The sequence below is a fragment of the Esox lucius genome, chromosome 3 (genome assembly GCF_011004845.1).
Source record: "Esox lucius isolate fEsoLuc1 chromosome 3, fEsoLuc1.pri, whole genome shotgun sequence".
NCBI classification, from domain to species: domain Eukaryota; kingdom Metazoa; phylum Chordata; class Actinopteri; order Esociformes; family Esocidae; genus Esox; species Esox lucius.
Genome location: NC_047571.1, coordinates 17,239,054 through 17,254,711, shown reverse-complemented (window position 1 = coordinate 17,254,711; position 15,658 = coordinate 17,239,054). Strand labels below are relative to the sequence as shown.

At 40.5% G+C, this 15,658-nt stretch overlaps 1 protein-coding gene across 18 annotated transcripts in view; it reads right to left on the bottom strand.

Moving 5' to 3' along the window:
- obscnb (obscurin, cytoskeletal calmodulin and titin-interacting RhoGEF b) overlaps positions 1–10,716 on the bottom strand; it is a 75,814-nt gene extending 65,098 nt beyond the window's left edge. For all 18 annotated transcript variants that reach the window (XM_034290168.1, XM_034290170.1, XM_034290169.1 and 15 more), the window contains exons 1-8: positions 10,530–10,716; positions 5,398–6,493; positions 3,607–3,876; positions 3,019–3,279; positions 2,488–2,793; positions 1,997–2,263; positions 1,575–1,681; positions 922–1,090 (exon numbers count right to left, since the gene is read on the bottom strand). In XM_034290168.1, coding sequence (XP_034146059.1) covers positions 922–1,090; positions 1,575–1,681; positions 1,997–2,263; positions 2,488–2,793; positions 3,019–3,279; positions 3,607–3,876; positions 5,398–6,484 — 2,467 coding nt within the window. In that variant the 5' untranslated portion in view covers positions 6,485–6,493; positions 10,530–10,716. The remainder of the gene's footprint in view (positions 1–921; positions 1,091–1,574; positions 1,682–1,996; positions 2,264–2,487; positions 2,794–3,018; positions 3,280–3,606; positions 3,877–5,397; positions 6,494–10,529) is intronic.
- Between the last annotated feature and the right edge of the window lie 4,942 nt (positions 10,717–15,658).

Sequence of the window (15,658 nt, the reverse complement as noted above, 5' to 3'; positions counted from 1 at the left end):
TCAGACACTTGACGTCATCCTCATGACCATTATCTTTGGCTACATATATGAGTATAGGACATGTCATCAACACAAAGAACAACATTAACAATGTTATTTAGATGTGTGTTAACAGATAATGAATTTAACATAATTAAATATAACTAAATATAGATTGACAGTAGAAAACCAAAGCAAATTGTCTGTGTGTCGGAGGTGCAGATATGGTTACGAATAAGATATGGAGGACCCCATTCCTCAGTCTGCTGCTAGCTTGCAAAATAACTAAAGTTACTGTATGGTTATTTAAACAAGCTATCTGTAAGTTGCTGATAATTGGAACCAGTCTGCCTGCAGCAGTCCAGTGATTTTCGGAATTTAGGGATTCGAATTAAAATTAGCAACTACAGACCAGATTTACCATCGATTTACAGCAAGGGTGTTAATATGTCAGGTGTGAATATTTTGGCACAACTATTACAAGATAAACATAATTTGATGCATGACAAAATAAATACAATTTAATTAGTAATAGGCTGTATAAAAGATACAGTTGAAAATTATGCATGAATGTTTATCTTGTGAAATAGGTTGTATATATACCATAACATATTCAAACGTGACATAGGGTAATCTGCAACATTTAAATCACCAGAAAATGTACAATTATTTTAAGCAAAAAAAAACATTAAAAAATGATTTCTACAATTTCTCTTGAAATCTTAACCAGACTGTTAATCTGAAATGAGGTGATCTGACGTGAAAAAATATATGGGTAAACCTTCTAGGATATTTGTACATCAACTTGAGGAATGTCTATACCAGATGTCATGCTTGTATACACGGCGTCACATTAATCCAAGGGACTCAAGTTCCCAGTGTCAACGAGTTATTAATATGTTGCAGACAGACTCATAGGAGTTCTAGGATGACAATTTGTACCTTTTAGAGAAAGCTGCAGGGTCATTTTGTCTTCTTTTAAGGCACACTCATAGATGCCTGTGTCCTCTTCGGTGACATTATGTACCACCAGGATCCTCTTGCGGTCAGTGGTTATGCACTCATACTTCTTGCCCATCTTCAGCTCTCGTCCGTTCTTCATCCAGACCACCTACGGGGGTAGCAGAAATAGATGCTTTAGCTAGAAGTTCCACACCAACTTATTTTCCACAGGGCCATGCAGAGAAATGTGTAGGGGATTGTTGGAGGAGAGTTGCACGAAACCTACTAGCAGAGCAATAGAATAAGTTACAATAGCTATAGAAAAAGTGCACATTTGAAGCTGACATTTCTGGGAGATGACCAGTCATGTCAACTCAGCAGCCCAAGACTATAGAGAGTCGCTTTATTCAACAAAGTTGGTTGACAATGATGGAAGCAAATGTAAGATATGATAACCTTTAAATTAAAGCACAAAGTATTCAGTTAACATATTTCTGAATACTTTTTGTTATAACTCATTTTTGAAAATCTCTGTTCATCTTAACCTTAAGTATGTTTATGTATTACCCCACCCCTTTAAGATTCCTAACAGAAATAGAACATGAAGGTTTTCATTTGTTTATTCAGTCATGTGATCTTTCCCCGCTACACACCTGGGCGTCGTGACTGGACACCTCTGTGGTCAGCTGGGCGGAGGACTGGGCGCTGCAGATCACCACCTCGGTTTGAGCTGACTTACTGGTGAACCGAGCAGGTTGAGCTGGAAATAGAGTTTCGCATTCAGTAAACGTCTACTGATGCAGATACACTTGGAAGGTTGTCCAATCGCACAGGACAGGAGAGGTTGAAGCGAAACTGAGATGTTTGACTTTAATGTAAAAAAAACTATCCTGGAATAAATTATAAAAAAAGCGATTGTCTTCAAGTGTAATTAATCTGACCTACTCGTTTTGAAAACAGAACATGTTGCTCCATTGCACTAGTCTACATCTGACCCATTTACCAGATGTCCTTATCCGGAGCATGACAGTGGACATACATTTCCACACAGATTTCACAATAGCCTAGTATTTACCCATCACTTTGAGTGTGCAAGTGCTCTCGGAGCCACCGCCAACAAATTTGACCAGAGCGCCGTTCATCTCCATCAAGACCGTCCGGATTGTCAGTGTGTGCGTGGTCTTTTGTCTGGTAATGAGGTAGTCAGCACCACTACGCAGGAGGCGTCCATTGATAGACCAGAACCCTGAGCACACGGCAGACAGATCAACAGAGAGGGAGGCCTCTTCCCCAGCTATGGCTGTGCTGTTTATCAGGCCGGTCTTTATCTCTGCACTGGGCTCTGCAAGAAGGAGTAAAATCACGTCAGTGCTACAAAAGTAGCATGCCACGGTTATTATAAATGCTTCTAATTATGGTTCTGGCGTGACAATCAGCTGAATTTTGCGTAGCACAAGTCACCTTCTACCATTCTTATTTTCTCCCTGAAACATCTCCAGCAGTATTCATTCCACTGCCATTAATTTATTCTTTAATTAAACCAGTAATAAGATGTTTCTGTCTCACCGAAATAGAAGGTCCCAGGCACTTCCAGGTATTGGCTCTGGCCATAGTCGTTGACTGCAGAAATGCGGAATTGGTAGCTGGCCTCCTCTGTGAAGTTTTGGATTGTGATCTCAGGGAATGGGCTGACCTCCATACCACTACACCTCTGCCAGGTCTGGGATCCAACCTTCTTCCTTTCTACTAAGTACCCTTTGATGGGCACAGGTCGGTCACTGTCTGGGGGGGCCCAGTGGAGGGTGATGGAGGAGTCAGTCTTGTTTTGCACCTGCACGTCGATAGGGGGATCTGGAGGGTGCTTTCTGGCGGCTGGGTAGGGATGAAAGGTAGGTATAGTTTGATTAAGAAACTGATGATGAATAAATAATGAATTGTATCAGCAAACACTGAGTTAACTTACACCAGTATATGTTTCATACTTTCATTACTTAGTATCATCCACAACTAATCAAGGATTCCCTAATTTGATGTAATTATAACAAAGAATCTCTAGATTCTTTGTGCCTGACATTTAGGTTTATGTATTTAGCTCACCGGTGACAGAAAACCGTGTGGAGGTCATGCAGTCTCCAGCCACAAAGGCAACCTCCCCCGAGTCGTCGGCCTGGCAGTTCCTGATGGTTAGCGTGTACTGTCGAAGGGTGCACGCGATGGATACGCGTGTGTCCGGCTTCAGGCGCTCGCCGTTGCGTGTCCAGTAGGCGTCAGGACAGGGACGCTCCAGCTCAACACAGAAGATCACCGTATCACTCACTGGCACTACGGTCCTCCGGGGCAGTTTCTTAGTGATGTTGCCTGGAAGGACCAAGCACAAGGGTCACAGGAAGGCAATCATCTACAATACTGCATCCCTAACACTGTGTAAAATACATACTAAGGTTATTGCCTTTGGGAGGTCAAACAGAACATTGTGCGTCCCCGTTAGTATTGTGAAATGCATATCTTTTATGTAGACTGATGCCTTTCACGTGATGAAACTGGACAACATGTTGTAAACCGAAGCAGTGTAAACGTCTGTGATGTATATTCCCATCCAACATGTAGCAGCAATTTTAACATTTTTAATGGCGTCTCATGTCTGTTAACGGTGGCATCGGAAGGTTAAAAGACAATCTCCGGTACCCAGCACGGTGAGCTCGGCCACGGTGCGGCTTCCCTCCTTCATCTCGCAGATGTAGACCGCATCATCATTAGTGGTGACGTTGCGGATGGTGAGGCGACGCAAGGTGCCATCCTCTTCAAGGCCATACTTGGAGCTCTCCTCCAGACGTGTCTCCTCCATGAACCAGCTGGCCTGGATGGCCGGGACAGGCACCTCGCACAGGAGAGTGGCCGTCATCTTTTCCTGGACCTCCACATCCTGCAACTTTCTCCTGAATGGCACCTTGGGCTCTAAGGATAAAGTTGCAAAATAATATTCAAAGAGGTGTGTTTGGTCTCTTAAATTAATACATGAAAGTGTTTCTTTGAATATGCCAAACCCTGCTCTGAGCACAAACGCGGACGGATTGCAGAAACGTGACTTCAATAAGGGTGTTAACGTATTTATCTATCTTTGAACACCCCATGCAACGCAGTAAGCAAAAGGTTATTGAGTGTCAATTCCTTATTTCAAATGTAATTCATTAACCAAATACTTTTCAGCCACTCCAAGACAACATGTGTCCAGGAGTGATTTTTGGATGACGTCTATGACTTTCAATAAATCACAAGCAATAAAACAAAGATATACACAGGGGATACTCCATAAATGTCTGCTGTTAGATTTTGACTACTGAGTTGTCTATTATGAACTCTCCCAGTGGTACCTATTTCAAACCAGAGTGTTATATGATGATCTGGTGTTAATAGGAGCACTGGTATATAAAGAGCAGAGGGAATATCCTTCCCATTGCAGAGCCCCCATGATATTTTACAACAGAACAAGCCAGGCATGTCATGTATCCAATACCTGGCACCCATTAGAACAAAACACAAACACACTGCCATGGGTGGTGCACACCCTTCCAATGGAGACTACATTAACAACAGCCATCGATAATTATGAAAAACTAGAACGATTTGTTCATAAAAAGTAACCCTAGTTATGGCGCCGGGGGTCTACAACGGGCTAATGGCCATCAAAGCAAGTGTGAACTATTCATCACTGGCAGAAAATAGATGAAACACGACACTCCTCCTTCATATCACTGCCAGCATTCCAGCACCTAGTTGAGTAGCAGCGGTCTATGTCAATGCTGGGGCAAAGTAAGACTACGCACATTTCCTCATCCGTTGGTTAATGCCGTTGTTGTGGGTAGGCTTGTAAAAGCTTATTACGGAAGGAGCTTGAACGTTTGATATTATTTAGAATTGCATGAGATGCAAATACTCAGTTAACCTCTGAGTCCTTGTGCCATCACATTTAAACACCCTTTGAAATGTATGCTTTGAAGTACACAAGTCTGGGAGGGGAATATATGCGGCCTGGCATTATAGAAACGCTATATTCAAACAAACATTTATTTGTAGCAGTTAGCCATAATAGATTTAGCAGAAATCCTTACATAGAGCAACTTGCAATAGCAAGTAAGGTTAAGTGTCTTGTTCAAGGACACAACTAAAGATTTCTTTCGTTAGCTTGACGATATGCACCAGACACCTTTCCATTACTGGCACTATGTTGTCACTAAGCTTTTCGGCATCCATTTATAACATGATTAATGCCAGTCTGGTATACCGGATTTTTATGTAGCACAGAACGGGTGTATCTAAGTTAATTCCCTACATGACCAAGCATTGTCTCTCTAAGAGTTACGGGTCCTTCTGTCTTGTCCTGGTAACGTTAGGACAAAACTATACTTTATTTTTCCACAACAGCTAAGTGAATGTATCAAGCTTGTTGAAAAAGGTTTTAAAATATGCTCTGCTTACCTTTAACAATCACCAACACAGCGCTGTAGGTCTGTCCAGCCATATTGGAGGCATTACAAGTGTACAGGCCATTGTCGCTTTGCTTGCAGTACAGTATCTTGAGGATAAAGTTTTCAGCCTGGTCCTCATACATAATGTGCCTACGTCCTTCGCCAATGTTCCCTCCATCCTTTCTCCAGATGATGTGAGGCTTGGGGTGACCTGTGACGAAGCAACTGAGCTTGGCGTGCTTGCCTTCAGTTACCGTGCAGGTGCGGGTGAAGACGCCTTTGGGCAGCTGCCTAACCAGTGCCGCGCTCCTGTGGTCCAGACCCAAAGTGCCCAGCCCGTCTGTGGCCATCGTGGCTGTGGAGGAATTGATGGTGGAGTTGTAAGCTGAGCTGCTGGTCTCGGCAGTGCGGTAGATGGAGATCCCTTCTTTACGCTTCTGCAGGTGGGAGAGGAGGGAGGTGCTCTTGTCCTGGCCCAGGTGATGGGAATCCTGGGTGTCTACGACCAAGGCAGCGGCAGAGTGTGAACGGCCCTTTGTGTTCTGAGCACGGCAGGTATACGTGCCACTGTCCAAACTTCGCACACTCTGGATCCTCAAAGAGCTGCTGTCGTTGTCCGAGGTCACCTTGATGCGGTTAGTCTCGGCCAGGTAACGCCCATCCTTCTCCCAGTCGAATTTGGGCTCTGGGTAAGCGGCAACTCGACAACAGAAGAGCACGTCGCCCCCCAGGCCCACCCGGGTGGAGGTTGGCTTGACTATGAAGACAGGGGCTCTTTCCACCATCTCCTGAGGAAGGCCCACGTGAAGAGTTACGCAAGCGTATGCTTCCCCGACGTTGTTTTTAGCTCGGCACATGTACTGGCCACTGTCCTCCAGGGTTAAGTCGTAGATGGTGATGCGGTAGATATCACCATCATTCACCATCTTGAAGCGTCCCCCGGAGGTCAGTCTGAGCTTATCCTTTTCCCAGGTAATCAGCGGGGTGGGGTTGCCCACAATAGTGCAGCTCAGGGTGGCATCCTTGCCCACACACACCGCAAAGGCTTTGGGCCGGGTAAGGAACCTAGGTGCCCCTCCAAACAGGTTCTGATCCATTACTGGTTCCTAGATTAAAGAAAAATAGCCATTAATAATTTAAACATAACAGTGACAGTGATCAATATGATTGAATATCAAAGTCTAAAATATTTTACCTACTATAATTATTGTTCACTTTTTAATATATACATACTATCAGGCATTGTATTCTTTATTTTGCAGGAAAGCGGTCAAAGAGCAATAGGTCGGACTTGAACCCATGCTGCAGCAGTACACCTACACCAGGGGCAGTGGCTTAGGCTGCTGGACACCCTAAGCCACCTGACGCTAATATTTGGACCGTCTCAGAATCGTAGCGTAAACCTCTGAGGATTTTAGTCCTGGCTGTAATATATTCTCAGGATAAGTCCTCCACGAGAGAAGGGGTGGATATCTATGGTAAGGATCACCCACAAGGCCCTGTCATTTTGTAAAAGTCTTTGAGTGCCTCAAGCCTCTTTGGTAGGAATCTCTTCCGGGAAAGAAGGAATACCTGTCCCGGAAGCTGGGAAAGGTAAAGGAACAATTTTACACGAATGAAAATCATTGCTCCTCGTAGTACTGACATAAAAATATTTTGGAACACTGTAAAATGCATGGAAAAAATAAACTCATCCTCCTAGTTACCTACAACACTAATATTTGAGGACACTGTCACTTGTGAGAACATCTGAAAGCTTTTTTTGCCAGTGCGTGTTTCTCCTTTCAGCCAGTACTGCCTAACCAGGTACAGAAGGAGCTATATAATCTGGACCCTTTCGCTGGACGCAATCATCTAGACCTTTACACTAGTTAACTGGACCAATCTTAGTGATACCAATTTATAAAGTCAAAGTCTTCGGGCAAATCCCCCCTCTACCTCTGCCCAATCTTTAACATCTGTAATTTAAATTGTTTTAATAGCCTAAACATCTGCTATTTTAATAGTTCACACCCATTATACTAAATTCTGGACCTCAAAGCCAGTTCCAATAAAAAAATGTATTGCAACCCTTTAATCAGGGACTTATTCAGACCTGGGAAACCAGGTGGGTGCAATTAAAGATGAGGTAGAACAGAAAACCAGTCGGCTAGGGACATCGTACGACAAGAGTTGAATACCAGTGGTCTACACACTTGCCGATATCTCACTCTGGTCACTCCAAAAAGCCACCCTTCCTTTGGGCGTCATATTATTACTTGCTGCCCCCATTGACTGAAACAAAGTGCAAAAGGACCTAAAACTCTGTACTTTAATCCCACCTCGCCAAAATAAACTAAGCTGCTGTCTGATCCATGCACCTGCTGAATAATCACATGTCTGTACATTAATACATTTACACAGATAGCTGGAGCGAGTTTGGCTGTGGAGGAACGAATGCCTCGAAGCCTGAGCAGCATCGCCCTGTACCTCCATAAAAACTAGCTGAGGCGATCAGCGGTCTGAATGAATAATTCAAGGTGACCTTGATTAGGGATCACAAAGCAAACTTATTGTTTATGACGATATTGTTATTTATTTAATTATTCATGTTTTTTCATGTGTGTACAACAAGCTTGCTTATTAATTCTTAAACACTAATTGCATTCCTAGAACAGAACCATAGCATTGATGAACACTCCGCAGTGAAAGGAAAAGGTTGCCGGACAACCAGTAACTTAGACCCAGCCACTGTCAGAGATTACTCACTCATTGACCCAGGACCTCTTTGAGAAACAGGTAGGTGAATGATAAAAATAATGATGATTTGTATTCTATAGATTTTTTCCCTTCCCTCCCTCTGCAATGAACTGGTGTATACTAAACATATGTTTAAACTATAATAATAATAAGTTCAACAACAAGAAAACTAAACTGATGCAATAGAAAGAAACTGGTGCCAGAGAGAAAAATGGTTTGTATGCGGCAACAAGGTGCCTGGATAAGATTGCAGGGAAGCACTGGAAAAGAAGCTTACATGGTCTGAGCTTCTAAATGCAGAGCCCATTCAGTTCATGATCCATTCAGTTAATGATCCAGTTCTACCAACGTCATCTTAGCTGTTCTTTTTGCACAAGGCTGACTCACCGTCAAGCCCTCAGTGTATGAAGAAAGGAACACCTGAGCACACCCCCCACCGGTGCTCAAAACCCCAAAGAGAGGGCCAACCAGGTTCTTACAGTTTAGTGGATACCATCAGCAGGGGAGTCAGCCTGTACAAGTGCCTCATAGCTCGCCTTCACTTTTGGCAGAGCCGGGGAACCAATCTGTTACCAGATCATCCACAGGTATTCTTGCAACAGGTCAAGACTCAAAAGCCCAAGCTGAGTTGACAAAACAACCAAGCAAGTTATATTACTTGAACTAAGTGTCCCTTAGCAGAACTGCTTTGAGGAGACCAATAAAAGGAAGAGGGCAAAGTACATGGAGCTGATGGAACAAAGCAGCAGTCAGGTGTGGAGAGCAAAGTGTGGGCATGTTGAACATGGGCTGCAGAGGGTTCAATTGTAGAATGAATTAGTTGCTGTATTTTAATACACTTAACTAGGAACTTGGAAGAAGGTGTAAGATGTCTCATGTATCAGATTGTTTTGTTATCGTGCCTTGCAACAGTCTTCAGACCCCTAACCAATTCTTTCATATTACTGAATTACAAATGGTAATTTGACTGTTTAGGCGACAATTGTGGATCACAATTCTCAAATTGTGCCACAGATTCTGAATGGGATTTGAATCAGGAATTTGACTGTCATAGTAATTGATCCACTCCCATGTTGCTATGGCCATGAGCTTGGGATACATTACCTGCTTGAAGGTATATTTTCTTACAAGCATCAACTGAAGTAATTACTCTTTCCCCGTATTTCTCTGTTTTACACATTTACACATATCCATATAGAATCAATAGCAGAGTAGTGAAGCTGAATATTTTTATTTGGTGTTATAGACCTAACTTTTCCTCATTTCTGGGAACCCAGAAACTTCCTGTGCTGCATTGTCTCACTTAACAAATTATTACTACTACTAGGCTACTACTACTACTACTATTAACAATGATAAAAAAATATTTCCTTAAACGTCTGCTATTCCGCTAGCAAATGTGTTTTGTTATGATCATTTATAAGAAACCTGCATAAAATTGTAGAGACAATTTATAACCGAAAGTGGTAATAGGCTATCATTTATATAAAACCTAATCTGAATTATAAAGTAACAGGCACACATACAACAAAAGTTATTACCAAGCAAAGCAAAGTTTCTTTCACTCCTATACTTTAGAAGGTCGTAGCTCAGCTACTGAATGTCATAGAAACACTGCACCAGTCACGCACTTCTGACATTTCATGGCTTGCTTTCAGCCTACTTAATGTGTGCCGTTATAGACAACTTAAACACGTTCATTTCTTTGTTGGAAATTGGGGGCACGCCCACTAGGTTGGGAAAACCTGATCATCAACCAGACCCCTATCACTAGGAAGATAAAATGACACCTACTCAGTTGCACAAAAACGCTTTAGGACTATAGCTAGTAGGCTACCAAAAGTGATATCAGCGCATCGCCAGATAATGCACAATACTGTTTTACCTTACACGGTTCAATAGACCAGATATGTGTGTTTGAAAGGGTGACATTTGCCATTTTTGTCACCTCACTCCCTTGAGCTGCCTGTCCCAAAAATAACCTCAGCTGTCGGGCCGCATCTCTGTCCATTGCCATTTGTAGAGGCTATAAGAGATCAGGTGTTTGACAAAAGAATACAACGCTTCTTTGGTCGATAGTAGCCAATGTCATAGACTTACCAATACAGTTCATTTATGAAAATGAATCATAAGCTTCATGTTAAATACAACTGGTCTTGGATGGTTTTGCCTAGATACGGAAAAACCTTTTACGGGCAGTGATTCTGATTCAGCCTTTATCGGACCAACAGTTGCTCATTGCAATTCAATAACCAATACATTTCAAACAAACACTCGAGCAGGAAAAAAATAGTTCGCTAATATGCCGTATTCAAGTAGGCTATTTGCAATAGGTTATCATTTATTTTTATGGTTATTCAATTTGGAACTGGGTTAATTCAGCTTTAGCAATAGTTTTCTCACCTTGATTCTTCAGTCACTTTCTGATAAAAGAAAAACATGAGTAGGCCAAGTAAAACTTCAAAGAATGATAATCCCGGTGAGATGCAACAAATGTATGGTCGCTGTGGATCAATATTCCTACAATGATGATTGTGTACCCAGGAAAAGTTTAACATCCCCCAGTCTCCTGCGTTGGGTGGTTGACTACATGTACGCTTATTTTTTCTCTTTTGGTAGGCTACGTGATGCCAAATAGCTGACGTTCCTATTTCGGTGCTGCCTTCATTCCAAAATAGACTTGTCATTTACTGTAGAGATAGCCCTAAGTGCTGTTGCAGGGGGCTTGGCAAACTGGTAGATTATCTAACGACGACTACCCTGAAACAACAAATACTTTGCTTGTGCTCACAATATGCTATTTACGCACACTCATTCAAATCAATCAGCAGAGCAATAAAACGAGAATTAATAAATACAGAAAGCAAAGGCCTATTGGATCACCCATCAATACAACACCCTCAGCCTGGATGACACCAGAGTTCTATTTACATTCAGCAAATCAAGATCCGAGGCAGCGAGGAGTAGAGGAGAGTGGGGTAACTGAGCCAGCTTTTACTTAAGTTGTTCCCTATACAAGGGGAAAAGAGACAGAAGTGAAATGTATAGATTTACCCTTTTTTCAGGAGGTCCCCTGTCAGATGAAATGACATGAATGCACCTATGTCAAAGGGCATTTAAAATATGATCCCTCAACTTGTGGTCCTGTGGCTCAACTTGGGGGTAAGTCAAATCAAGAGGTAAGTTGATCTGAGTCAAGAAGTAAGTTGATCCTAGTCAAAGGGTTAATTGATCCTAGTCCATAGGTATGTTGATCCTAGTCAATAGGTTGATCCTAGTCCATAGGTATGTTGATCCTAGTCAATAGGTTGATCCTAGTCAAGAAGTTGATCCTAGTCAAGAAGTTGATCCTAGTCAAGAAGTTGATCCATCTGGGGGTACAGTAAATTGACCAATTATTTTTTTCCCCAAATAAAAATCTGAAAATAATTTCAAATAATTTTGCTATTTATCAAATATAATTTAATAATGTATTCTTCCTTTTCAAAGGTTCTTGCATATTTTCTGTCCTCATTACAATGTTTGACATTTCAAAAGAAACTAAAAGAGGGAATTAAGATAATTAAAATATGACTGAAAATATATATATAGAAAATATAGTATTAAAGCTTTATCTGGTTGTTTTTATATTGCTAAATGTTACCTTTAAGACAGTAAAGAAATTTGAATACAAAATAGTCCTTTTACTTTACTGAAGAAACAATCAGGTTAAACTGGGCTGAGCCCCATCACTGTCGTTCCGTTAAAGAGCCAGGTGGGGCCCGAACGGTGGCACCTTTGATTATGAGAAATCTCACTACAACATTATACAATGAAAATCAGTGAATCAAAAGATATTATTCATCGTTCTTGAATATTTTATTATTTTCAAATCTATTTATTTAGAAACCCAGGTGTGGATGAATAAAAAAGCCCAAGCACAAGACAGCACAGGCAACAAAAACCTAATGATGAGTTGCAGACCCAGGAGCAAGAAGACCGCCAATCCTACTGGAACGATTTCCTCTTTGGACTAGGCTATATGTTGTATTCAAGAGCAGTACATTTTAATAATGCATTTACACAGGCAGACAATTCTTATCTAGTAATTCTGATAAATTTGATCAGCTATTTTGCTCAAGATCCAAATGTTGTAAAACCAGCAAGAGTAACCTATCGTCTAGGTAAATGTGTGTGTTATATGTTATAAAATGATTGGGCTAATGTCTCATGACATCTATTTCATAACATTATGCAGTGACAGATACATGTCACAGATATAAATTGTCAGTTATGTAGTTTAACCTTGAAGTCATATTTGATACACCAGAAACGTATCATGGTGGGGCAAAAGTGAATTATTGGTTCAACTTACCCCAGAGCCATAGGCTCATCTTGCCCCACAGCCACCAGTTTGGAACAAAATGTTTTTATATAGTGGCAATTCACCAACATGTATGACATATTTTTTAACTAATTACTTTGACAATCAAAAAACAGTTTTGGGGGTAAAACAACATACCACTTTTCCAATGCACCTTTCTTCATCACTGCCAGTTGGGAAATGATGGGTTCTTCCTGAATATACAGCTCCAGAAAAAATTAAGAGACCACTGCACTTTTTTCTTTCCTCTCCAAAAAAGTTGATAAGGAAAGTTTTGAGGAAGAGAAGCATTCAATTTGCATTGGTGTCTTAATTTGAACCCTTCTGTTCCTCACTCAAAACCTTCCTATTAAATTTTTTTGGAAAGGAAAATAAAAGGCACAGTGGTCTCTTAACTTTTTCCGGAGCTGTATGGTCAAATGGCAAATAAAAGTGTAGTCAAGATACAGAAGGTGGGTCAACTTACACACTGGCTGAACTTTTTACCCCACTCTCCCTTACAGTACTTAAGAGGAAACTGCATTGACAGGCTAACAATACAATTCATTGTGGTTTTGCTGTTATGTAAAATGTACATTGTGTTTTATTTATTTTGATGTATGTTTGGAGTACATCAAGAGGAGCAGTTTCTTTAAAAACTAAACTACAACTGAAATTTAAACCTATGAGCTTTAATCTTATATTTTTTTATATTACCTTTATTTTACCTGGTAACTTGTCTAGTAGGTTAACATTTAGTTAATTTGCCAAATGTGTTTTAGCACAATAGCGTTTTTAACTTACCTCTGAATCGTTTTTAAATAAATTTTTTGTAACTATACTATACATGCGAATTGTGTGATTGGACAGTTATCAGTAGTTACAATGTATGTTTATTATAAAAATAGACTTCAAAAGACTGTTAGTGCAACTGTCAGAGCAATAGATTGTTCTTGAAGCTTTTAAAGCGCTTTTAATAATTCAAATTTTCCAGTTTGTTCCAATGCCAAAACAACCCACAAAGTCAATAAAGGCATACAAAATGCATACTACATTTTTATTTTAAATCAAGTACATTACACTTTGAGACACTTCAATGATTAAATACACACAAATAAGAATTCCTTTGCATCTATTCAGTTACAGAAACAAATAAAAATGCGTGATAAAGCTGTGCTGGAAACAAGTTATTTTGGCATTGTTCATTCTTAGTGTTTCTTAAATTAACAAATACAAACATCAGAAAGAAAAGATGTCTTAAAAACTATGTAACACTTGAATATGAAAACTTAGCACCTTGGACCAGTCAAATTTTTTTTTGACTGGATTGTTGTGGATAAGAAGCAATGATATTGAGTGGGGAAAATAATGATGTGATTAAATAATCATTCATTATCAATGAAAAAGGTTAGAGAACATTTCCCTTCCCGAACGGCTTCTTGTGGATTGGGAAGGCAGACAAAAACAAACACTTTGATAAGATTCATTCTGTTATTAGGTGAAAGTGATTAGACTCCTTTGATGTCAATATCTGTCAAAGTTTGTTACACAAGCCTCATCCACAACTTTTGAATGGATTCCCATTGTTGATGTAAAAACATGCCAAACCTACCAACATAAATACTATACATTATGTGCTACCAAAAATATACAGTAAAATATATTTTTAGAGATGGTAAGGTTCACATAAAGGTATTTCTAATGATCAACTAACGCTTACCCTAAGGCACTGCTCAAAAGCAAAATAATGAACAAAGATGTGAGGCAGTGAGAACTAGCTATGGAAACTGACAACACACAATCACTAACATGTCTCCACAACTAGAACTCATCACATTATTGAAACATAGGCTGCAACAAATAAACACCAAAAACAAAATGCAGTTTTAGATAGGCCTAAACATGTTACAAAAACATTTACCCCTCTACAGGGTGGACTTTAACTGACCAGAGGTATCAACAAGCAGGTCTGTGATATGCCCAGTGTGGAAAACAACAACACTACACATGGTGATTTTGTACGCACAAGAGAGGCTATCAAGAAGGGACTATCTGCCACGTACTATCCCTTTGAGACCACAGCTTAAGTATCTCCATCGACGTACATTAACAGTCAAACGTCTGGACACACCTATTCACTCAAGGACGTTTCTTTTGATTTACTATTTTCCACATTGTAGAACACTAGTGAAGACATCTAAACTGTGAAAAAACAAAATCAAAAAACATTTCATATTGCAGCCGTTTTCCTTGATGAAAGCTTTGCACACACTTCACACTTTTTCACTGAGTTCAAATAAAAGACTCAACACCAACTGCTCATAGGAGACTGTGTGAATCAGGTAAATATGGTTGAATTGCTGCAAAGAAACACCATTAAGAAGATACTTGCTTGGGCCAACATGATAAATGGACATTAGACCGGTGGAAATCTGTCCTTTGGTCTGATTGGTCCAAATAAGAGATTTCTGGTTCCAAACAATGTGTCTTTGTGAGACGCAGAGTGGGTGAACGGATGACCTTTACATCTGTGGTTCCCACCGTGAAGCATGGAGGAGGTGTGATGGTGCTTTGTTGGTGACACTGTCATTGATTTGTTTAGAATTAGACTCAACCAGCATGGCTACCACAACATTATGCAGTGATACACCACCCTGTCTGGTTTGCACATAGTGGGACTAACATTTGTTTTTCCACAGGACTTTGAACAAAAACACACAGCCAGACTGTGTAAGGGTTATTTAACCAAGAAGGAGTGTTGTAGTGCTGCATCAGATGACCTGGCCTCCACAATCAACTGACCTCAAGCCAATATAGACGTTTTGGGAAGAGTTAGACCACAGAGTGAAGGAAAAGCACTCACAAGAGCTGATGTGGGAAGTCCTTCAACACTGTTGGAAAAGCGTTCCAGGTGACTTAATCATGAAGCAGGTTGAAAGAATGCCAAAAGTGTGCAAATCAAGGCAAAGGGTGGCTACTTTGAAGTATCTAAAATATAAATGCATGATTTGTTTAACACTTTTTTGGTCACTTCATGATTCCATACGTGTTATTTCATAGTTTTGATGTCTTCACTATTATTCTAAAATGTGGAAAATAGTAACAATAAAGAAATACACGAGAATAAGTCGGCGTGTCCAAACATTTGACAGGTGCTGTATGTTTCATTTTAAGTCAGTGCAAAATTTAG